The sequence below is a fragment of the Mustela lutreola genome, chromosome 7 (genome assembly GCF_030435805.1).
Source record: "Mustela lutreola isolate mMusLut2 chromosome 7, mMusLut2.pri, whole genome shotgun sequence".
In the NCBI taxonomy this organism is placed as follows: domain Eukaryota; kingdom Metazoa; phylum Chordata; class Mammalia; order Carnivora; family Mustelidae; genus Mustela; species Mustela lutreola.
Genome location: NC_081296.1, coordinates 149,946,301 through 149,970,539, shown reverse-complemented (window position 1 = coordinate 149,970,539; position 24,239 = coordinate 149,946,301). Strand labels below are relative to the sequence as shown.

Below are 24,239 nucleotides of genomic sequence, written 5' to 3'. Positions count from 1 at the left end.
GGAAAGCGGCGAGGGAAGGTAAGCCCGGCCAGGTCGCGCAGGGCTGGATGCCAGGCCGCGGCAGCCGCTTCGCTCTCCACGTTGAAAGCAACTCAGACCGCTGAAAGAGTGGAGGCCGGGGGACCATCAGATTCATTTTTTAAAGACCACAAGTTACAGGGCACAGCAGAGGGCCAGTCAGAGACCTGCCGGCTACCAGGGGATCCCGTGAGGGCAGTGAAGATCTACTTCAGAGATAAAACCAACTGGGATTCCTGGGGGACTCCACTGGCTCAGCCGGAAGAGAATGGGACTCTTGATCTCTGGGGTCATGAGTTCGAGCCCCAAGTTGGATTGTAGAGATTACTAAAAAAAATAAACTTAAAAAAAAAAAAAATCAACCGAGATCCCTGACAGAGGGAAAGTAGGTAGGGGAGAGACGGAGTGAAAGGAAGTGTCACAATAAAATAAATAGAATAAATAAAAAGAAATCCCTTAAAAGAACCAAAAAGACACCCTGAAAACAAAAACTACACATGTAAGTTGAAAATAAGGAATAGCAGGGCACCTGGGTGGCTCAGTGGGTTAAGCCTCTGCCTTCAGCTCAAGTCATGGTCTCAGGGTCCTGGGATTGAGCCCCGAATCGGGCTCTCTGCTCGGCGGGGAGCCTGCTTCCTCCTCTCTCTCTGCCTGCCTCTCTGCTGCTTGTGATCTCTGTCAAATAAATGAATAAAATCTTAAAAAAAAAAAAAAGAAAAGAATAGACAGGTACCTAGGTGGCTCAGTGGGTTAAAGCCTCTGCCTTTGGCTTGGATCATGATCTCAGGGTCCTGGGATCGAGCCCATATGGGGCTCTCTGCTCAGCAAGGAGCCTGCTTCCTCCTCTCTCTCTGCCTGCCTCTCTGCCTACTTGTAACCTCTGTCTGCCAAATAAATAAATAAAATCTTAAAAAAAAAAAAAAAAGAAAAGAAAAGAAGGAATAGAAAGACATTCCATGCAAATACTAGCAAAAATAAACTGATTTCCCATCCTCAAAACAGAATTTTGAGGAAATTAGACATGATCAAGAGTTTATATGCCAACACAAAAAACAATCTACAAAGATTCACAATTCTGAATTTAACACAGAGCAATAAGTGATAGACACTTGCCAGGTTCCGAATGACAGCAAGATACTTGTCACACCTATCAGAAACCGATAAATAACGCAGATGGACAACGTGAACAGCATTAAAACCCCGAACACACACACACACAGATATGTCATCGCGAGCCTCACAGAAAATATACAGTCTTTATTTTTTTTTTTTAAAGACTATTTATTTATTTGACACAGAGAGAGAGAGATCACAAGTAGTCAGAGAGGCAGGCAGAGAGAGAGGAAGAAGCAGGCTCCCCTGCTGAGCAGAGAGCTCGACATGGGGCTCGATCCCAGGACCCTGAGATCATGACCTGAGCTGAAGGCATAGGCTTAACCCACTGAGCCACCCAGGCACCCCAATATACAGTCTTTAAAAAACAAAACAAAACACACTCTTGGGGGCTCCTGGGTGGCTCAATGGGTTAAGCCTCTGCCTTCAGCTCAGGTCATGATCCCAGGGTCCTGGGATGGAGCTCCGCATCGGGCTCTCTGCTTAGCGAGGAGCCTGTTTCCCCCTCTCTCTCTACCTACTTGTGATCTTTCTCTCTGTCAAATAAATAAATAAAATCTTTAAAAAAAAAAAAAAACCCCACACACACTTTTTTATTAAAAACCTTTTTAAATTTTATTTATTTATTTGACAGACACAGATCACAGGTAGGCAGAGAGGCAGGCAGAGAGAGGGGACAGGAAGCAGGCTCCCCGCTGAGCAGAGAGCCCAATGTGGGACCCAATCCCAGGAGGCTTTAACCCACTGAGCCACCCAGGTGCCCAAAAAAACTTTTTTTTTTTTTTAAGAGAAAGAAGGAGAGCACATGCACATACATGTGCAGGATTCGAGGGAGGGGCAGAAGGAGAGAATCTTCAAGAAGACTCCCCACTGAGCAGGGAGCCTGATGCAGCTCAGCCCCATGACCCTGAGACAAAACTAAGAGTCAGACGTTTAACTGACCAAGCCGCCAGGCACCCTGAGAATATATTCTTCTAAAAACACACAGAAGAAAAAATTAAAAATTAAAAATTAAAAAAATTAAAACACACAGAAGATGTTAACTGGATCACAAAGAAAGGTCTTTATCGCATTTCAAATAGCTAATATCAAAAAACATATTCTCCGAACATACAATGAAAATAAGCTGATCAATAACAAAATTAAATACTACAAATGAAAAAAATACCTAGTTAGAAATTCAAGTGTAAAAAGGGAATAAAAGTGGAAATAACAAAATATTTAGATCTTGGTATTACCACATATCTAACATACAGAAGATTGCTAAAGTAATCCTTAGAAGAAATTCTACAGCTTTGGACACACCATTTAAAAAAAAAAAAAAAGAAGGGGGGCGCCTGGGTGATTTAGTCCATCAAGTGTCTGCCTCTGGCTTAGGTCATGATCCCGGGGTCCTGGGATCGAGCCCCACATTGCGCGCGGGGGGGGGGGGGGGGGGGGGCGGTGGTGTCCCTGCTCAGCGGGAAGACTGCTTCTCCCTCTTCCTCTCCCCCTACGTGTGTTCCCTCTCTTGCTGTGTCTCTGTCAAATAAATAAATAAAATCTTTAAAAAGGGGGGGGGGGGGGCTGAAAACTTATGTTGTCAATTCAGAGAGCTAGAAAAACAGTAAACCTAAAAAAAAAAAAAACCCAGAACGGAAACAAAGATTACAACAGACATTAAGCAGAAAACCAACAGTAGCTGATTCTTTGAAACAACATTTTATCTGACGAACTCTTGCAAGTCTGTTCAAGAAACATTTAAAGTAAGAATGAGAAGGTGAAGCCCAGCGGGTGACGGAGCCCAGCAGCTGCCGAGAAGCCCCGAGCAGGCCACAGCTCTGCAGAGCAGGGGAGCCCAGCGCCAGCCTGACGATGCCCACGGCCACCATCACAGACACATGCTCTGGACAGCAAAAGGCAACAGGAGCAGGAAAAGGCACTGGCAAAAGTCACCGTCAGGAAGTGAGTTCTGAGGCTGACAGTGACAGAGATGGAGCTTTCTGGAGCACCTGCACTGTATGTTTCAACTGCCCTCCCAACTGGCCTCACGCTTTTCAGGGACTATGCGCTGGATTAATTTACTGCGGTAAAGACCTTTTCCTTGGGGGACGGGGATGGGGGAGAGGGGGAAAGGCATAAACAAACAGTCTTAGAAAACAGAGTGACTTACAACAGGAGTGAGAAAGGAAAAGGGAACAGAGCCGGCTTCCAGATGAGGTGGGGCAGGAGGAACTGGCAAAGAGGAGCGAGCGCTGAACAGAGAGGGCGGCCCAGAAAGGCCGAAAGTCCGGATCAAAGAGTCACCTCGAAGAGACGATGATCAGCCATGTCAGGGCTGCTGAACAGCGGGCAAGGAAACCACAGACTGCAAGGTGTCTGTAGATTGGGCAGCAGGAAGCTGAGTACCCAGTATCCTGGAGAAATTAGAAGGGCCGGAGCCAAGGTCACATTGGAGCAGAAGGACAAACTTTTCTTTTTTTTTTTTTTTTTTTTAAGATTTTATTTATTTATTTGAGAGAGAGAGACAGTGAGAGAAAGGATGAGCGAGAAGGTCAGAGGGAGAAGCAGACTCCCCATGGAGCTGGGAGCCCGATGCGGGACTTGATCCTGGGACTCCGGGATCATGACCTGAGCCGAAGGCAGTCGTTCAACCAACTGAGCCACTCAGGCGTCCCAAGGACAAACTTTTCTATCTGAATTCTCCATTTTGGAGCTGAAGCCGATTCAGCGGCTGCTAAGACCCAGAGCGTCACTCTGGGACTCAGTGCCAGGGGTGGAGGTCACTGGGGGTGGACATGGAAGCCAAGACACCAAGGAGCTCAGGTGCCTCCAGGGTCCTGCGGGAGACATAAAACCACCCACGGTGACAGCAGGACTGGAGTGGGAAGGAAGGCTGTGAGGCAGGTACTGAAGGCTTCAATGACCAGAGGGGGTCATAAGTCAGCCATAATTGAGAGAGAAAAGCAGGGGCGCCTGGGTGGCTCAGTGGGTTAAGCCGCTGCCTTCGGCTCGGGTCATGAACTCAGGGTCCTGGGATCAAGTCCCGCATAGAAAAGCAGATGAGTCTAAAAGGGCAGAAGCTCCAAAGGAACCCCAGGGGGAGGGGCCAACGGACCTACACTAGTCAGCGCACTCACCTGGAGCACAGTAGTTGGGACTCTCCCCTTCCAGCTCCACCTGCACCCCACTTTCTGAGCAATCAGGGAAACGCACACTGCGGCTCTGTAGAAGAAAGCCCTGAGCATAATTCCCACCATTCTTTAATTAGCTTAGTTAACACTACCCTCAGTCTTGCTAGCCACATGCACACCTATTCCAAAATCCAGACGAAAGGAAAGTGCAATGTCAGGAGTTGTGTCGCTCCCATAATTAAGTAGGAAGAAGTAAAAAGGACTTGAAGGGACAGTGTGAGCAATTTTGTCCAGGACACAGGACAAGGAAGATGTAGCTTCCAAACCAAGATGATGAAGACACCAAGCCACTGCCTCCTCCTGGATTAGCCCAGAAGAACAGCATAAGATTCAAGGCTGTGACTAATTTCTAACAGTCTCTCAAAGAAAGCAAAAGAGGTTGGCAACCCTGCCTCTGTGAGCTTTGGTAATAAGAACGACCATATCTGCCTTGTGACAGGGATTTTGAAAGATCATCTAATTTACTCAAGTAAATCCAGAGCACTATAATCTCAACCAATTCATTCATTTAAAATCGACACAATGTGCTTATTATGTACAGGCACTGTGATGGATATGGACGAATAAGATAGTTTCTGCCCCCAAGATTTCAGTCTAGTGGGGGAGACAGAAAGATCCAAACAAAAAATTCCAAATTGTGTGAAAAAGTGAACAGTAGTCAAACAGCAACATCAAAGGAAAGAGGGTCTCTAACCCATGCAGGAGCACAACGCAGCCAAGTGCTCCTCCAGCTACACCGTGTGATCTTCCCGTGAGTTCAAGGTAAAAACTGTAGGGCACCTGGGTGGCTCAGTCCTTAAGCATCAGCTCAAGGTCACGACCCTGGGGTCCTGGGACTGAGCCCCACATCAGGCTCCCTGCTCATCAGGAAGCCTGCTTTTCCCTCTCCTTCTCTCCCTGCTCTTGGTTCCCTCTCTCGCTGTCTTGGTCAGGTAAATAAATAAAATCTTTTTTTTTTTTTTTTTTTTTAAGAAAAAAAAGGGGGGGAACTGTTACATCTGGATTCCTCATACCTTAGCCAGCGCAAGACCTTCTGTGTAGTTTGCATCTCTTGATATAGATCTATTCTCCCGTCTGCCATGTTTGCTATCTACTCACACGGCAGCTCCAGAGCAGGCTCCAGGGCAATCAGGGTATTAGATAATCCAATGTCCTTGCTAAAGGTCAATCAGTATATATTTCCCCTTGCTAAAAGCCACAGGAATGGGCTGCTAATCCAATTTGGGGCAACAGGTCAAAGAAAGGTTTGCTGAGGGCTTCAACAATCTTTCTTCACACAATCTTTCTTATTCTTCTGAGAAAATGTCTAGAAGTGCTGTTCATTTGCATCCTGGATACGGGTTCTTGTTCTGGACCATGTGTTACAGAAATGTGAATCTAGACCTCCTCCACCATTTTGCCACTTAGGCCAGGCTGACATTCAGTGGAAAGCAGAACCAAACAAGTATCAGCAAAACTGAGGGGAGGCCACAATCAAACCATGCCTGAAGCCCACTTTGCCTCTGGAACATTCAAGAAGCCAATGCATCCCCTTTAAAGTTTTAACTAGTTTGAGTTGGGTTTCCTGTTACTTGCAAAACAAAACATCCCTAAGATTATAATATATCTGAAGTACGCTAAATCGTAAAACCACTAGTCAATCACCATCCACCAGCTCCTTTTACAGCACATTTTAATGTTCACCTCTTGCTTCTAGAAAGTCTTTGTTAAGCCTAATTCTCAAATATTAAAAATGTAAATCTTTCCCTCTTCTTTAACTCTTGGATAATGACAACTAAATAATAAAATCATGGCTCTAATTTATCCATAAAAATTTATAAATTTAACTACAAAACATACTGAAAATTATCCCAGGCAAAAACACATACACACACCCCTAAGCAAAGTCACAAGACAGATGACAAATGAAAAAAAAAAAATCTTTTATTCATATCGCAAAGAACTAATCTCCCCAAAACATAAAGAGTTCCTTTTTTAAAAAATCAAAAATATCCAACAATCCAACACAAAAAATGGGCTAAGGATATGAAACAGTTCATAGAAAAAGAAATAATTCTATTCTTACATCTTTCTATATGAAAAATGCTCAAAGATGTTCTCTTCACAAGGGAAAAACAAACAAAAATAACACTAATTTCTCACCTATCAGATCAAACTCAAGTTTGACAACACGCCCTGTTGGGGAAGCTGTGCTGAAACAGGTACTCTCATGTGTGAGTAAGAATAGTACAACCCCTCCCTCTGGGGGACAATTTGATGATATCTATCAAAAATATATATGCCAAGGATGCCCGGGTGGCTCAGTAGGTTAAGCGTCTGCCTTTGACTCAGGTCATGATCCGGGGTCCTGGAACAGAGTCCTGTACTGCGCTCCCTACTTGGTGGGAAGCCTGCTTATCCCTCTGCCTACAGGTCCTCTGGCTTGCACAGGCACACGCTCTCTCTCATGCTCAAACAAATAAAATCTTAAAAAAAAAAAAAATATATATATATATATATACACACACACACACACACACACACACACATACATATGTGTGGAGCCGAAGGCACCTGGGTGGCTCAGTGGGTTAAAGCCTCTGCCTTCGGCTCCAGTCATGATCTCGGGGTCCTGGGATCGAGTCCCTCATCAGGCTCTCTGCTCCGCAGGGAGCCTGCTTCCCCCCCACCTACAGCCCCTGCCTCTGCCTGCCTCTCTCCCTACTTGTGATCTCTGTCAAATAAATAAATAAAATCTTAAAAAATATGGGGCGCCTGGGTGGCTCAGTGGGTTAAAGCCTCTGCCTTCAGCTCAGGTCATGATCACAGGGTCCTGAGATTAAGCCCTGCATCTGGCTCTCTGCTCAGCAGGGAGCCTGCTTGCTCCTCTCTCTCTGCCTGCTTCTCTGCCTGCTTGTGATCTCTGTCAGTTAAAAAAATAAATCATCTGGTTAAGGGAACCTGGGTAGCTCAGTGATTAAGCATCTGCCTTCAGCTCAAGTGATGATCCCAAGGTCCTGGGATCCAGCCCCACATCCGGCTTCCTGCTCAGCGGGAAGCTTGCTTCTCCCTCTCCCACTCCCCCTGTTTGTGGTCCCTCTCTCACTGCTTCTCTCTGTCACATAAATAAATAAAATCTTAAAAAAAAAAAAAAGAATCATTTGGTTAAATAAATGTGATACATATCCACAGCATGAAGTAGAAAGCCATTATAAGAAAAAAAGTGAGGAAACTCTCAATTTACTAATATGGTAAGATCTCCAAAATATATCATTAAGCAGAAAAAAAAACAAGATGAAAAATATCATACACAGTATGCTCACTCAACTTTTCTGTTCAAACGTCATCTCACTCTTACAACAACAGAAGGATGAGTCGAAAACGAATGAAATGATCATACGGAGAGGGACGGAACTTTGCAGGGAGGACAAGCTAACCTCCCTGAACAGAACCTTGTTTTATCATCTTCATGTTGGAACCACATAGATGTTTTATATAATCAAAACACAACATCAAATGTATTTCCTAACAGATTTACTGAGGACTAATAGATCTACAAGGAATTGCACATATTAAATGTGTACGTTTGATAAGTTTGGACCTAAAGCAAACACCCATGATACCATCACCATAACCAAGGTAACAGACACACCCAACACCTCCCAAAGTTTCCTTATGTCCCTTCATTTTTGTTTCTGTTGAGAGAACACAACATGAGGTCTACCGTCTTAACATCCTGAAGCACAAAGGACCATGTTATTAACTAAAGTTAATGGCGTACAGCAGATCTCTAGATTTTATTCACATAGCATAACTGAAACTTACACAAAATGAAATTTAAAAACAATCCCTCATGTTCTAAAACTGAATTATGGTAACAGTTGTGCAACTTGGTAAGTTTGCTAAAAATCAGTGAATTATGTGCTTAAAATAGATGGCAGGAAGGTACAATGATTTTGCTGGACCAAGTCCGAAGAGGCAGTGAAGAACCTAAGAAAGCCAGCAAGGACCACACCTCTCCAACTTCCGGGAGCACCCAGACAGAGTTTGGGTCAGTAAACCTGGAATGAGGCCTAATTCTGTACTTTCCACAAATTCTCAGGGGGCGACACTGGTGGCACTAGTCTGTGTGCCACACTTTGAGGGTCCGGAAAACTTGGGACACCTAGAGGAGCTTTGCTCTAAGCAGCTGAGAAACTGGGGCAGTAGCTGCCAGAGGCAAAGGCTAGGTATCAAGTGGGTGAGGACTTGTTGCCTTTTGCTGTAGGATTCGATTGAGCCAGGGTTAGAACTAAGAGTGAGTGCGAGGGGTTCTAAGGACTAAGCACAGCATTTAAGACAGGAGTATTCTAGAGAGAGGGGCAGTACCGCAGGAGCCAAAATCACTGAGAAATGAAGGCAGGAATGAGGGTCCAACAGAGATGGTGCTGATACAATCTGGAAGAGGAGAACATGCTAGGAGGGGGTCCTGCAGGACAACAATATACTAACATAGCACATTACCTCACAAGTAGTACCAAAAGAAAGAAAATACATAAAGAAAATACAAACATTTTAAAAACCACACTAAGGGGACGCCTGGGTGGCTCAGTTGGTTAAGCAGCTGCCTTCGGCTCAGGTCATGATCCCAGCGTCCTGGGATCGAATCCCACATCGGGCTCCTTGCTCCGCAGGGAGCCTGCTTCTCCCTCTGCCTCTGCCTGCCATCCTGCCTGCCTGTGCTTGCTCTCTCCCCCTCTCTCTCTCTGATAAATAAATGAAATCTTTAAAAAAAAAAAAAAAACACACACACACTAAGAGTTTCGGAAGTTAGGATATAGTCAACATTTTTTTTGAAGATTTTATTTATTTATTTGACAGACAGAGATCACAAGTAGGCAGAGAGGCAGGCAGAGAGAGAGGAAGAACCAGGTTCCCTGCTGAGCAGAGCCCGATGTAAGGCTCTATCCCAGGACCCTGAGATCACGACCTGAGCTGAAGGCAGAGGCTTTAACCCACTGAGCCACCCAGGTGCCCCCAACATTTTTTTTTTAAGATTTTATTTATTTATTTGAGAGAGAGAGAGCACAAGCAGGGGGAGGAGCAGGAGAGGGAGAAGCAGACTCCCCACTAAGCAGAAAGCCGGATGTGGGGCTCGATCCCAGGATCCCAGGATCATGATGTGAGCCAAAGGCAAACCCTTAACAACTGAGCCACCCAGGAACCCCCAAATTTAGGATCTTTAAAGTTTATTTCCCACTGAATAACGATCTTCGTGCAAATCCACTAACTAATGTAATTTGGAAGCAGTGATGTGTGTAAGTGACATCTGACATATCCGCAACAATCACAATATGATATGCAAACACCTGTGACTTACACTGGTGGTAAAGTCACAAGTCTGTTAGTATAGTACTGTGATGTGTTGCCTAGATCCATAATTAGAAGGACACACTGAAATTCAGTTAAGAGTTTTTTTCCCATCTAGGCTGATACATTCCCTAAACTCCATTCAGATTGAGAAGCACTAATAACGGGTGCCTAGGTGGCTTACTCACTGGGCGTCTGTCCTTGGCTCAAGTCAAGATCCCAGAGTCCTGGGATAGAGCCCCATGTCAGGCTCCCTGCTCCGTAGAAGGCCTGCTTCTCCCTCTCCCACTGCACCTGTGTCCCCTCTCTAGCGGTCTCTTTCTGTCAAATAAATAATCTTTTTTTTTAAACGCACTAATAAGTAAATACTGCCTAAAATAACAGACACCATCTGCACATTTGCCACTACTTACTTGTCCTTCTCGCCATCAGATTATAGGTACTTTAGGCCAGGGACTCTGTCTTAGTTGTCTTTGGGTCCACACGTCCAATAAATGTCAGCTGAACAAGTCATTTATTAACCACTGGACTGCAAACTCCTTGAGGGCAGAGATTGTCTCAACAGTACAAACCAGCCACTCAATACATCTTGATAGATTGAATGAGTGAGTATCTTATTCTCCCTTGTTGGATGATAATCCTCTCAAGGTCAGGGATCATGTCTCGTACATCTTTGATTTCCCATAGTCTAGTATACTGCTTTTCACACAAACCTACTCAAATATTTATTAAATAAGACATTAAGACAGGATAGAGCCTCTGAAATGAAGATCAAAGTAAGTAAAGAGAATGAGCCCATGTACCCGTTCTGCTATAGCAGGACAAGTGCAGTCCAGAGTGAGGCTGGATGGGAACCAACCAACGGAATCAACTGTAATGTGGCTACTTGAGGATATGCTAAAGTATTCCTATTCTTGCTTTTAAAATGTAAAAACTTTATAAATTTGTTCCTCATGAGTGATTCTTCTTTCTTATAAAGTCTACATTTTCCTAGTGCTACAAAATTAGTTAAAAGTATAGCAAAGGGGCGTCCGGGTGGCTCAGTGGGTTAAGCCTCTGCCTTCGGCTCAGGTCATGATTCCAGGGTCCTGGGATCGAGCCCCGCATCAGACTCTCTGTTCAGTGGGGAGCCTGCTTCTCCCTCCCTCTCTGCCCATCTCTCTGCCAAATAAATAAATAAAATCTTAAAAAAAAATTAAAAGAAAAAAGTGTAGCAAAGATTGATTTGGAATTTTTTAGTACAATATACCCTACTTTTTAAAAAATCCATATTACAAAATAGAATCAAGAATGCAAAACATGGCTCAATTTACAAATTACCAACTGGCAGAGAAGTTGTGAAGTTGAGAAAAATGCTACAAAATAAGAGCAATCACCACCTCAACCTCAATCAGAAACAAAGATAAACCATTTCTGAAGTTAGAAATGCAAAGATTTGAGTTTTGAAATTTATAAAAAATGTGATCTGTACACAACCTTTCAGGACAAATCATCTGTGTGAAATCCAAACCAATAGCCTTCTCCTTCCAGGCAGAGAACTACTTCTCCACCTCACCTTTACTCCTTAACTCCACTCGCTACTGGCACTGCGCACAGCACGTGCACAGCACACGCTTTCTACTTCACATTACAATTATCGGCACAGAAATACAAGCCCTTTACAGGCGGCAGTACCTCACTTCACCTTCAAATCACCCACAGTAGACAGCAGGACCTTATAAACAACAGCTCTGCAATAAACATTTGATGAATGAGGATTTTTTTTTTAATTTTATTTATTTATTTGAGAGAGAGAGAGAGAGAGCACGCACGCACGCACGAGCTGGGGCAGGGGCAAAAGAAGAGGCAGACTCCCTGCTGAGCAAGGAGCCTGACTTGGGACTGGATCCCAGGTCCCTGAGAGGCCTGAGCTGAAGGCAGAGACGCTCACCTGACTGAGCCACCCAGGTGCCCCAGAGGATTTTTTTTTTTTTTAAGATTTTATTTATTTATTTGACAGAGATCACGAGTAGGCAGAGAGGCAGGCGGGGTGGGGGCGTGGAGCAGGCTCCCTACTGAGCAGAGAGCCCCATGTGGGGCTGGATCCAGGACCCTGAGATCATGACCTGAGCCCAAGGCAGAGGCTTTAACCAACTGAGCCACCCAGGCGCCCCGAGGATTATTTTTTTTAAAACAAGACATACCTTGTACTCTATTATAAATAATATATGCCAAATGTTAGGAGAATAAGGTAACTTATTGCTGATATTCCCAGATAATTTAAAATGTCCTGAAAATGAAGATTAAGGATGTCCACCAATTAGTTATTTCTATTTTTGATGTTTACTTCTAAATAACCAAACAGGACATTTCGTATTTCCACACAAACTAACCTCATTGAAATGTAAATAAAATTGTTCTCTAAGACATGAAACACCAGACTACAAAAATCTTCAAATTTATTTTTAAAACAAGGTTCTTTAGGCATATAGCCAAACTAGTCAGTGATAAAATCCACAGTTTTGATTCTTGCTCAAATCTTCTACCAAAGCACAATAAGTACTTAAATAAATGAAGTCACTAAATTAACTCAATGATAACAAACACAAAAGACAAGTTTCTTGAGGGCAGAGACCCAGCATCTGAAAAAGCACCTTGCATCTGGTAAGCATGCCCTGATATTTCCTATCTTCTGGATTTCACAGACATATTCTGAGAGCTTCTTACCATTACTCATATCTACCCATTCTATCCTGCAAAATCTCATCATCATCATCCTCTTCAAGGTCAAGAGAACCAAAGTATCACATGAAAGTCATATGAAAGCTTCTCTAGCCTGCTCTAAGTGATAAATGAAGATGCTTTCCCTTTAGTATATAAAATGTGATAGTCCGGGTCGCCTGGGTGGCTCAGTGGGTTAAGCCTCTGCCTTCGGCTAGGGTCATGATCCCAGGGTCCTGGGATTGAGCCCCGGATTGGGCTCTGTGCTCAGCGGGGAGCCTGCTTCCTCCTCTCTCTCTTTCTGCCTGCCTGTGATCTCTGTCCGTCAAATAAAGAAATAAAATCCTTAAAAAAAAAAAAAAACTTGAAAAAAAAAATGTGACAGTCCAATAATAAAATAATTATCAGTATTTCAGAAAACACTAAGCAGCCCTTAATGAGAAAAAAACTACAGCTTTCCATTCAACTCCACATGTGTCCTACTAAATTAAGTACAAAATTTCTCAAAGTAAATTTGATATAAAAAGTTCTAATCTTCCACGCCCCCTTCTAAACTGGAAATGGAAAGCAGAGAGATGTGATCATTACAAACGGAGTGAAGGGTATGAACATGACCTTCTCCAGAGCAGGCCAGAATCTAAAACCAGCCAACGGGAAAAACCTTTGGAGGGCTTCTAGCTCACCCTCCCACACAAAACATGAATTCCTCAGTCACCAACAGGTGGTCCTGCAGTCTCTGAGAGAGAGACAGATCATGTCCCACACAGAATGCTCATTGTCTCCCAAGTCAACCCACTGCACTCCTGGATAACTCCGGCTCTGAAAATATTTGAGCTGTCATTATAGGACTCTTCTTCTGGCCCCAGTTTCATGGCAACACGAAGAATACAAAGCCTTTTCTAGCATAAAGACCTAGTATCACAACATGTTCCACTTGGCTTTCACAACACACCCCACTCCTCAATTCCCATTCAGTGAGGAGGCAATGAATCCAAGATGTGAAGACATCTTCCCAATAGAAAGATGTTTATTTTCATTACAAAACTACTGACCACAGATTCCTACAACCTTAAGAATTGAAAAGGCCTTGCAAGCCATCTAATTCTACTCCTCTCCCCTCTAAGGTAGGAATTGCCTCAATAACGTCTCTGGGAAACACATTTTTGTCCCAGAATCTTAAGATAGGAGCGGAATAAAAGTCTGTTTGATTTAAATATTAAGTAGTTCTTAGTATAATTTTTCTAAAAGTTGTCTGTTACTGGGGCGCCTGGGTGGCTCAGTGGGTTAAGCCTCTGCCTTTGGCTCAGGTCATGGTCTCAGGGTCCTGGGATCGAGCCCCACATCGGGCTTCCCTGTGGGAAGTCTGCTTCTCCCGCTCCCTCCTCCCCCGCTTGTATTCTCTCTCTCGCTGTGTCTCCCTCTATCAAATAAATAAATAAAATCTTAAAAAAAAAAAAGTTGTCTGTTACTACATAGATTTAGGAGGTAACATGGTTTGACAGAAACAGATCAAAAGTACTCTGTGTCATTTGGTTACTTTCCATTACTTCGTGGTCTCTTGCTATACAATTTCCCAGTTGTAAGAAAGCTAAATTTGGGGGCACCTGGGTGGCTCAGTTGGTTGAGCAACTGCGTTTGGCTAAGGCCATGATCCTGGACTTCCAGGATCCAGTCCCACATCCGGCTCCCAGCTCCTTGGGGAGTCTGCTTTTCCCTCTGACCTTCTATCTCATGCTCTCTCTCACTCATTCTCCCTCAAATAAATAAATAAAATCTTTAAAAAAAAGAAAGAAAGAAAGAAAGAAAGCTAAATTTGTTACCTCCTAACAATAATTTTAAAATGTCTTTACAAAGATGTGAGCCACTAAAAATACACATTATTTGGAAGCACAAAATTGAACAGGCTCTTTAGCTTGTAAAGATCTTTTTAGAAGTACAACTTATGGGACGCCGGGATAGCTCAACTGTTTAAACATCCAGTCTTAATCTCAGCTCAGGTCTTGATCTCCGGGTCGTGAGTTCAAGCCCTCTGTTGGGTTCCATGCCAGCATGGAACCTACTTTAATTAATTAGTTAATTAATTAACTCTAAGTATGGCATAGATGGACACCAGTGCTGTACTCAGTCATTCACCCAACAAATAAATACTAAGGGCCTACCTTATGCCAGACACTGTGCTGGGAACTAGGAAAACCATGAAAGCAGAAACCATATGGTTTCTCTTCTAAAGGAGCTTTGTTTATAGAAAAGAGAGATTGCAGCACCTGGGTGGCTCAGTGGGTTAAGCCTCTGCCTCCAGCTCACGTCGTGATCCCAGGGTCCTGGGATTGAGCCCCACATCAGGCTCTCTGCTCTGTGGGGAGCCACTTTCTCCTCTCTCTCTGCCTGCCTCTGCCTGCTAGTGATCTCTGTCAAATAAATAAATAAAATCTTAAAAAAAAAAAAGAAAGAAAGAAGAGAGAGATTATCACCCAGAGAATTACAAATTCAGAAAAGTGCTAGAAAGGCAAAGTTCAGGATGCTATGAGAACATGTAAGAAGGAAAACTGATCTAGCCTGGGAATTCAGAGCACGATAAGCTATGGAAGTGATGTTTAAGCTGCGATCTAAATGGTGGCCATTCACATTTATGTAGAAACAGATGTCATAAAATGAAAGGTTGGTCCAATAAACCCAGCTACCTTTGGTATCTTTATCCTAAAACAACGTCTTTTTAAAAAAAAAAAAAAAAAAAGGGACGCCTGGGTGGCTCAGTTGGTTAAGCAGCTGCCTTCGGCTCAGGTCATGATCCCAGCGTCCTGGGATCGAGTCCCACATCGGGCTCCTTGCTCGGCAGGGAGCCTGCTTCTCCCTCTGCCTCTGCCTGCCTCTCTGTCTGCCTGTGCTTGCTCTCTCCCCCTCTCTCTCTCTGATAAATTTAAAAAAAAAAAAAAAAAAAAAAAAATCTTTAAAAAAAAAAAAAAAAGGAAATGTAAGTACTCTTTAAAAAAGTTTGGGGTTGGGGCGCCTGGGTGGCTCAGTGGGTTAAAGCCTCTGCCTTTGGCTCAGGTCATGATCCCAGGGTTCTGGGATCCAGCCCCTCATCGGGCTCTCTGCTCAGCAGGGAGCCTGCTTCCCCCTCTCTCTCTGCCTGCCTCTCTGCCTACTCATGATCTCTGCCTGTCAAATAAATAAATAAAATCTTAAAAAAATAAAAAATAAAAAGGTTGTGGGGAGACCTGGGTGGCTCAGTCGTTGGGTGTCTGCCTTCGACTTGGGCCATGATTCCAGAGTCCTGGGATCGAGTCTGCATCAGGCTCCCTGCTCCGTGGGAAGCCTGCATCTCCCTCTCCCACTCCCTCTGCTGTGTTCCCTCTCTCACTGTGTCTGTCAAATAAGTAAGTAAAATCTTTAAAAAAAAAAAAGTGTTGGGCGCCTGGGTGGCTCAGTGGGTTAAGCCGCTGCCTTCGGCTCAGGTCATGATCTCAGGGTCCTGGGATCGAGTCCTGCATCGGGCTCTCTGCTCAGCAGGGAGCCTGCTTCCCTCTTTCTCTCTCTGCCTGCCTCTCCATCTACTTGTGATTTCTCTCTGTCAAATAAATAAATAAAATCTTTAAAAAAAAAAAAAAAGTGTTTAGGGGTGTCTGGGTGGCTCAGTCTTTAAGCGTCTGCCTTCAGTTCAGGTCATGATCTCAGGGTCCTGGGATCCACCCCTACATCAGGCTCCCTGCTCATCAGGAGGCCTGCTTCTCCCTCTCCCACTCCCCCTGCTTGTGTTCCTTCTCTCACGGTGTCTCTGTCAAATAAATAAATAAATAAAATCTTTAAAAAATTAAATAAAATAAATAAGAAATAAAAAGGTTTAAAGGCCAGGGGCGCCTGGGTGCTTCAGTCATTAAGCATCTGCCTTCAGCTTAGGTCATGATCCCAGACTCGTGGGATCCAGCCTCAGATACAGCTCCCTGCCCAGTGGGAAGTCTGCTTCTCCCTCTCCCTCTGCTGTTGCCCTGCTCTCTTGTTCTTTCTCAAATAAATAAATAAAATCTTTTCTTTTAAAAAAAGGTTTAAAGGGTAGGAACTGATATTTCTTTGGAGAGAAGGATAGGGTCTTACTCTACTGTAGTTACCCCACTTGGTATCATTTTCATCACTGTAGTCACTAAAATCTTTGCTGAAAAGATTAGCATCAGTGCTAAATCAACGCTCATATTATCTTCAGTTAAGCAAAATAAATTCACAAAACTACATTTCCTTACACAAGAAACTCCATTCCGAACTTCAACTGTGAAAAGAAGATGCTTTCTTGTACTTCACAGGATTGCTATCAAGATTCGACGAGATACTATATGACAAAATGCTGGGGCGGATCTTGAAATGGTTGGAGGATATGGCATCCACGCGATCAAAAAGCTTGATCGGTCCCTGCTTGCTATGACAGTTCTTTAGACTCAGCTGTGCTTCATTTTCCTGACCATAAGAAGAAAGAAAAAAAAACAAAACTGTAACACAGGTTTGCACTCCTTCTCTAACCAGGGTTTTCTCCAAGAGGGTGAGACTGCAAAACTCAAAGGTCCCCTCTAGCTCTAGAAACTGACCTGCACGTCTCTTTAAAGGGCCAGGAGTACGCTGCTTGCCTCCGATTTGAGACCACCTCCTCATCCACTCCATTCCCCCATGACTCCATGCTTCCTTTCAGGAATGGCAGCACACAGTCTATGATTTAAGTTTCTCAAAGACCTATTTTCCACTTATTTTCCAGGCAGATTTAAGTTGAATGTATGCATCCAAATTAGTAAGCTGAATGTACGCATCCAAATTTGAATGTATGCATTCAAATTAGACCTTTTGAATGATCCACATGATTGATGTAAAACTTTGTATGCCCCAATAAAAAAAATGAGTAAAAACAAGTCAAAATGACCAACTGTCAAGATCAGTTACAACTCCTAACCCCCAAAAGTAAATTTTGGTTTTTTGAGTAAGGAAAATTACCTGCTCAATTTCAAAATCAGAAAAGACAGTCTCAAAAACTATCACTTCTACTCAGGAATAACAATAAATACATGCAAAGTCATTCAAGGAAAACAATTTTTTTTTAAATTACAATGGCTAAAAGAGAACTAAAATGTCCACAACTCAATGCTGTAAGATGTTGCCTTGTGAAAATGAAATTTAACAAAAAATAAATTATGTAGCTCAATAACTTATGTACCTAAAGCCAAATCTACATGTTTAAGATTTGTCTTGTTTAAAATAATTTTGGAGTGTGGTCTTGAAAAGCTCTCCTACTTTTCACTTTCATCAAATAGCATCCCAGCTAAGAGAACACAACTCTGATACTTCCAAGCAAGAGACCTGTTTGATGATGCAAACCCAGGCCACAAGACCCAGATAGGGGTTGACACTAGAGAATGCTTCAGAAGTTATACACTGTCAAAGAAAACTTTTTTTTTAAAAAAAGGTAATGTCGAGACTAGTAATTGCTAGTAAATTAAGCTGTTGAGCACGTTTAAAATTTTATATAAATTTTAGTAACTTAAAATTCTAAACTTATTTCCAGAGAAAAATTTGATCTTTTCAGGATCAATGGCAAGATAGTAGCTTCCCGTTTGACACTCTTAATGCTTATTTTAACTATATTTTACACACACCGAGGGTTTCAAGCTTTAAAGTTCACTACAGTTCGTATATTATAAACTACAATGTGAGTGCTGCAATGATCTCCCTTTAAAGAGAAGCAGATAGGAGTTAAAGAACTCATCCAAGGTCACCCAACAAGTCGGGGAAAAAGTTGGGAGCAGGACTAAAACTTCAGCTCCTAGGCTACTAACTACTTCACACCTTCCCAATTCCACAAGAGAAAAAACAAGATCAAGGGATTTACTTTCAGTAGTAACAGCATACCTCAAACACAGTAAAGCGCTTCTCACAAACACTGACCAAAAAGATGCACGTGGGACAAATGAGACAGCTTGCTACTTCTGGATACCACTGTCCTGTCCCCAGCTCTTGAAACCAAACAAAAACTTACTGGTTCTGGATATATGACCTCCTAGAGAACTTTCACTCTGAGTGTGGACAATCTGCTTTCACACTAGCCAAACACTTACAAACTGTTACCACCTTTTTCCGGGCCCAGGTGCTGTGGGAGGCACAATTTCCTCACTCCTCCAAAAGTCAAGTCAAAGACCACATACCTCAAAACCAGGCCGTTCTGAGTGAGAACACAGCTACATAGCCAATAAAGGAAAAGCTCTAATAAGTTGCTTCTTTTGAAGAGATATTTTTAAAGGATGATTACATGCTTCACAGAATTCATATTAAGTTGCCCGCCAAGAAAAAAAAAAAAAAATGATTCTTGTAAAGTAGCTTTTAAGGCTCATGCCTCCCTGTTTGGGACACAGTCTGACTCGTTGGACAAGAATGATCTGGGCACGCTCACACAGAACCCCTAGCAGCAGCTCAGTTCCCTGAAAACACCCTCCGACCTCCCAACTGGAGTCCTCAGTCTTCCTCATACTGTAAGGACCAAGATGAGCCTCTTCTACGATCGATCTCTCGGGAGAAGGCTCCGCGGCGGGGAAAGCGCCAGCGGTCCTCCTGACGTTTCCGGGGAAAGTGTTACCACCAGAGAGCGTGGCTCCGAGGAAGTGTCAGTGCGGTGGGGCAGCCCTTGGTTCCGGGCTGGTCCTTTCTGACCTAGTCTCAAGTCCTTCGCTACCAGCCCGCATTCCGCCTTCCAGACCTTCCCCAGCCGCCCCGCGCCCCTGTTCTCTAAGCTGGGGCGAGACTCCCAACTCTCTCGGGAGGCGAGGCAGTCGGAGCAGACGAGACGGCCACCCCACCTCTTCCGGGGACTCGCAGGCCCGCTCCCTGGCGGTGTCAGAGCCTGACGGACCCGGCCGGAGCGAAGGCAGCCGGCCCCTTCGGGGGCCTCCCAGACGGAACCCCGCACCCCGCCGTCCCTCCCCACAGCCCCCACCCCTTCGCAACACGACCCTCCTTCCTCGTGAGCCCCCTTCCTCAGGAGCACCCCAGTGGAGTTACCGGCCCACTCAGAAGTAAGAGCGACCGCCACCCCTATCGGTCACCCTGGCCCCCGCTGTCACCGCCCTGCTCCCGACCTCTGCCCGCGCCGCTGGCGGGCCCCGGTGACGCCCGGGTCGGTACCTTGCGGACCCCCTTGTAGATATAGAAGTAGAGCTCCCGGCCCACATTGAAGCAGAGGCGGTCGCCGTTGCCAGACTGGTCGTTGAGGTTTACGAAGGAGACGCGGACGGGGTTGGATCCCTGCGAGTTGAAGGGCACCCGGTTGGGCCGGCTGTACTCCGAGTGCGGCAGCAGCTTGTACAGACCTTCCCGAGTGGTGAATTGGGTCTTAATCTCGTTCATCTCCTTCCCTCCTCCCTCCGTCGCCATCTTGGAAAGCAGCGTTCATCCTGCCCTAAGTGCCCGGATCACGCCCACCGCGCAGGCGCCGTCGCAGGCTGTCGCTCTCCCCCCCCACTCCCCCTCCTCTTCCTCCTGGCTCCTCCCACTCGAGAGCCAGCCCAGCGGAGGCCGGCGGAGGGGCAGGGGCGGGCTTGTTTACGGCCCGACTGCGCAGGCGTGCTCACCTGGAGCGCTCCGGGCGGCTGGGCGTCCTCAGGCCCCTCCCCCGGGCGCGGCCTCTGGGCGGCCCCGGGACGGTGCAGGTGAGGCAACCTCCGGCCGGGGCTCAGGTTAGCTGTGTCGCGTGCCCGCCACCCGCGGGACCGAGCCGGTAAGCCGAGGCGGCCGTAGGTCTGCGGTGGGGAGCGCAGAGGAGAACTCGAGCGGCCTCCTCAGTTGCCTCGGTCGCGCCCTGAGGGGACCCGGGACCCCGAGGAGCGGAGGGAGAGGGCCGCCCCCCCCATGCGGGGTGCGCACGTGGGTGCCGAGCGCCGGAGCCCCGGCGTTCTGCCTTCGGAAAATGCGGGGCGCCCCGAGGCTGGGCGCGGCCCCTCGCGCAGGCCTGCCTGTGCCGCGCGCACGACGGCCGGGGAGCCCCTCAGCGCCTCCCGGGGCCCGCTTCCGAGCAGGCACCGAGGAGCCTCGGTTCCCGCCTCGCGCGGCCGGGCCGAGCGCGCGGCGCGTGCGGACACAGCTCCCCGGGGGCGGGGCGGGGCGGGCCCGGGCCGACGTGGCGCGAAGCGGGTTTCTTCAGTTTGCCTTCCCGCGGGTTTCGAGGAAACGGGGAGCGTCGGGCCGGGCAGTGGCTTTCGGAACCACAGGCCCCGTGGAAGCAGGTGTCACGGGCGTGCTCGGCAGCCTGACCAGGACGAGAGGGGCCGCGGTGGCCCCTGCGAGGTCCCTAGGCGGAGCGGCGAGCGCGCGCTGCGGGATCTGGGTATGGAGGGACCGGCGTGCGGTAGCCCTGGGTCCCCGGCTGGAACAGGAGCGTTTCTGGGAGATTCGGGCGGGGCGGGGGGCCCAGCATTTGTTACAGCGAGAATGAGCTGTTCTTCAGTCGAGTCGTGGCCGAGGGTCGCAGAGCTCGCAGACGGAGGTGAGCTCTCCCGCCGCGGAGCCCCGGCCGCGGCCCGCAGCACCCAGCGAGCAGGTGCTGCCCGTGACGTCACACTGCGCCCGACGCCGTCATCCTCTCGGCGAGAGCGGGGGCCTACGCACCGGACCCCGACGCGGCTGGGATGTGGGCTTGTAGTGGTCTGGCCGTTCCCCGCTTTCTCGGGAAGTCAGATTGATACCGGAAGTCTTACGTGTGGTCACCGCGGGTTTATCCCGCTTTCCTCTGTTATTTTACAGCGAAAATATGTATTCGATCGCCTTGAGGGATCGTGACATCCCGAATCCTCTAAAAACCATCCACCTGTGTTCCCTGGTTATCAAGGGGGAATAAAGCAGGGTATTTCTTTTCTGGAGAAAAGAAAAAAGGTCAGCAAGGAAAAATTAAGACGGAAAATTGCATTAGCCTTCAATTAACCACAATTAACCTCAATTAGCAATAAGACCGTATACCTCAGGCTTTCTATTAAGATTTTACTCTGTCGGGGCACCTGGGTAGCTCAGTGGGTTAAAGCCTCCGCCTCTGGCTCAGGTCATGATATCAGGGTCCTGGGATCGAGTCCCGCATCACACTCCCCTCAGCAGGGAGCCTGCTTCCCCGTCTCTCTGCCTGCCTCTCTGCCTACTTGTGATCTGTCTCTGTCAAATAAATAAAATCTTTATAGGGGGGAAAATATTTTATTCTGTCTAAATTCAGCATGTTTTATCATTACAAAAATAATAGACTGTCCCCTTTGTCCCATTCAGAGCCTTTGAATAATCCCTATTCTTGGTTTTTCTCTTGTAGTTCCCCCCCAACACACTCAAGTATTCAATAAAGAACACTGAAATTTATATAACAGGGCCTGACCTAAATACAGTTCGTTTCTAATTGTCACTGTCAAGCCAGGCATTTCTTTTCTTTCTTCTTTTTAAAGATTTTATTTATTGGGGCGCCTGGGTGGCTCAGTGGGTTAAGCTGCTGCCTTCGGCTCAGGTCATGATCTCAGGGTCCTGGGATCGAGTCCCACATCGGGCTCTGTGCTCGGCGGGGAGCCTGCTTCCCTTCCTCTCTCTCTCTGCCTGCCTCTCTGTCTACTTGTGATCGCTCTCTGTCAAATAAATAAATAAATAAATCTTTAAAAAAAATAAATAAAATAAAGATTTTATTTATTTATTCGACATAGCACAATCAGAGGGAACAGCGGCAGCAGAGAGAGAAGCAGGCTTCCCGTAGAGCAGGGAGCCCGATGTGGGGCTCTCTTCCAGGACCCTGGGATCATGACGTGAGCCGAAGGCAGACACTTAACCAACTGAGCCACCCAGACACCCCAAGCCAGGCATTTCTGAATGGATTGGTGCCTCACAGTCATCTGTAAACTTGGTCAGTTCCTTTCCAGTCTCAGACTTGAGTCATTATATGGGAGCTTCATGAATGACTTCCTTGATCTTAGTTTTTCTCTCAACTTTCCTCCTGTAAAGTACTACCAAATTTATTTTCTTAAAACAGTGCCTTAGAGGGGTGCCTGAGTGGCTCAGTCAGTTAAGCATCTGCCTTCCGCTCAGGTCATGATCCCAGGGTCCTGGAATCAAACCCTGTATTGGGAAGCCTGCTGCTCCCCCAACTTGTGCTCTCACTGTCTGTCTCTTTCTCTCTCTCTCTCTGTCAAATAAATAAAATCTTAAAAACAACAACAGTGCCTTAGACATTGCATTCTCTTACCCAAAGACTTTCCGTGACTTGCAGTAACCATATTGTTTAGGTCACACCAAGGAATTCACAGCCTATTCTTACATATTACAGAAATCCCCCATGAGAGTCAGACTGTTCTGCCGGCACCTTTGGCTCCTTCTCTTGCTTAGAAAGCCCTTCCTTTCCTTTCTGTCTTCATACCCTGTGCTTAAGAACTAGCTCAGTCTCACCTTCACCAAGCCTTTCCAAGCTTGAAAACCATACTTGAAACCAGGGATTCTCTATTGAGCATTCGTGGCTGGCTCCGGGGAATGTTTGAACTCCTAATAGTAATAAACTTCTGTGTACATGTTCGTCATATCCCTGGAGTGTGTAGCTTTCCTCAGATTTTCACGAGTCGGATGGCCAGCCAGCAGAGCCATCCAGACACTCCCCATCACAGATTTTTAAATTAGCTCTCTAAACTTCTGGAAGCACTTTTCTGAGCGTTCCTTTGTCATGTATAATATCCTAAAACAATATCTTCTGTTGGTATTTGTCAGCTCACGCCAATTATCTTATATTGATACTTATCTTTTAGTGTATTTATGCTGACTTCCAACCAGACTGTCAGCACATTCAAGGATATGAGGGACCTTTTTAAAATTGTTTGTGTCCTCGGGGCGCCTGGGTGGCTCAGTGGGTTAAGCCACTGCCTTCGGCTCAGGTCATGATCTCAGGGTCCTGGGATCGAGCCCCGCATCGGGCTCTCTACTCAGCAGGGAGCCTGCTTCCTCCTCTCTCTCTGTCTGCCTCTCTGCCTGCTTGTGATCTCTCTGTCAAATAAAAAAAAAAAAAAAAAAAAAAATCTTTAAAATTGTTTGTGTCCTCAAATATTTATTTGATGTCCAAATGTGCCACTCTGGCCTAGCCTTTGGGATGCATCAGTAAACAAAAATCCCTCAGAGTTTTCTTGCAAGGAGAAGACCAGACAAATAATAAACACAAGTTAGTAAATTGTATAGTGATTGTGCAAGCAAAAAGTAGTTGAGTGAGCAAGGGGGCTTGGGAGTGCTGCGGGTAGTTTGAGTAGTTTGTGATAAGGTGGTCAAGATAAGGCTCATTGAGAGTATGACAGTTCAGCAAAGACTTGAAAGAGGGGGAGGAGGTGAAAAGATCTGGGGCAAGCCATGCAGAACTCCCAAAGCAGCAGCATACCTAGCAGATTCAGGAAATAATAAGAGCCACCGGGGTGGCTCAGTCTGTTGAATGGCTGACTTTGGCTCAGGTCATGATCTCACAGTCCTGGGACCCAGACCTGAGTCAGGCTCCCTGCTCAGCAGGGGAGTCTGCTTCTCCCTCTGCCCCTCCCCACTCCCACCCCAGTTTGGGCGCTCGCTCGCTCTCTCAAATAAATAAAATCTTCAGAGGGAAAAAAAAAAAGGTTGGTTTATTTGAGAGAGAGAGAGAGAAAATGCACATATACATGTTGGCGTTGCTCCCACAGTGACTTTATTAAAAGAAATAGGTGGGGCCCCTGGGTGGCTCAGTCAGTTAAGTGTCCGACTCTTCATTTTCGCTCAGATTATGATTTCAGGGTTGTGAAGTTGAGCCCTCTGGTTGTGTGATGAGCTTGAAGCCTGTTTAAGATTCCCTCGCTCTGTTTCTCTCTTGCCCCTCCCCCACCTTAAAAAATAAAATAAATAAGATTAAAAAATAGGAAATAGGCATAC

General features: G+C 45.9%; 1 protein-coding gene across 17 annotated transcripts in view; it reads right to left on the bottom strand.

Annotated features, from left to right (window-relative positions):
- Nucleotides 1-19,946, bottom strand: part of WDR20 (WD repeat domain 20) — a 66,258-nt gene extending 46,312 nt beyond the window's left edge. For 2 of the 17 annotated variants that reach the window (XM_059183160.1, XM_059183159.1), the window contains exons 1-2: nt 19,482-19,809; nt 16,568-16,778 (exon numbers count right to left, since the gene is read on the bottom strand). In XM_059183160.1, coding sequence (XP_059039143.1) covers nt 16,590-16,778; nt 19,482-19,730 — 438 coding nt within the window. In that variant the 5' untranslated portion in view covers nt 19,731-19,809 and the 3' untranslated portion in view covers nt 16,568-16,589. Of the gene's footprint in view, nt 1-545; nt 694-4,250; nt 4,268-16,567; nt 16,779-18,195; nt 18,320-19,481; nt 19,810-19,927 lie in introns of those variants that run through there. The other 15 variants (XR_009355911.1, XM_059183163.1, XM_059183165.1 and 12 more) reach the window with 12 other exon arrangements.
- Between the last annotated feature and the right edge of the window lie 4,293 nt (nt 19,947-24,239).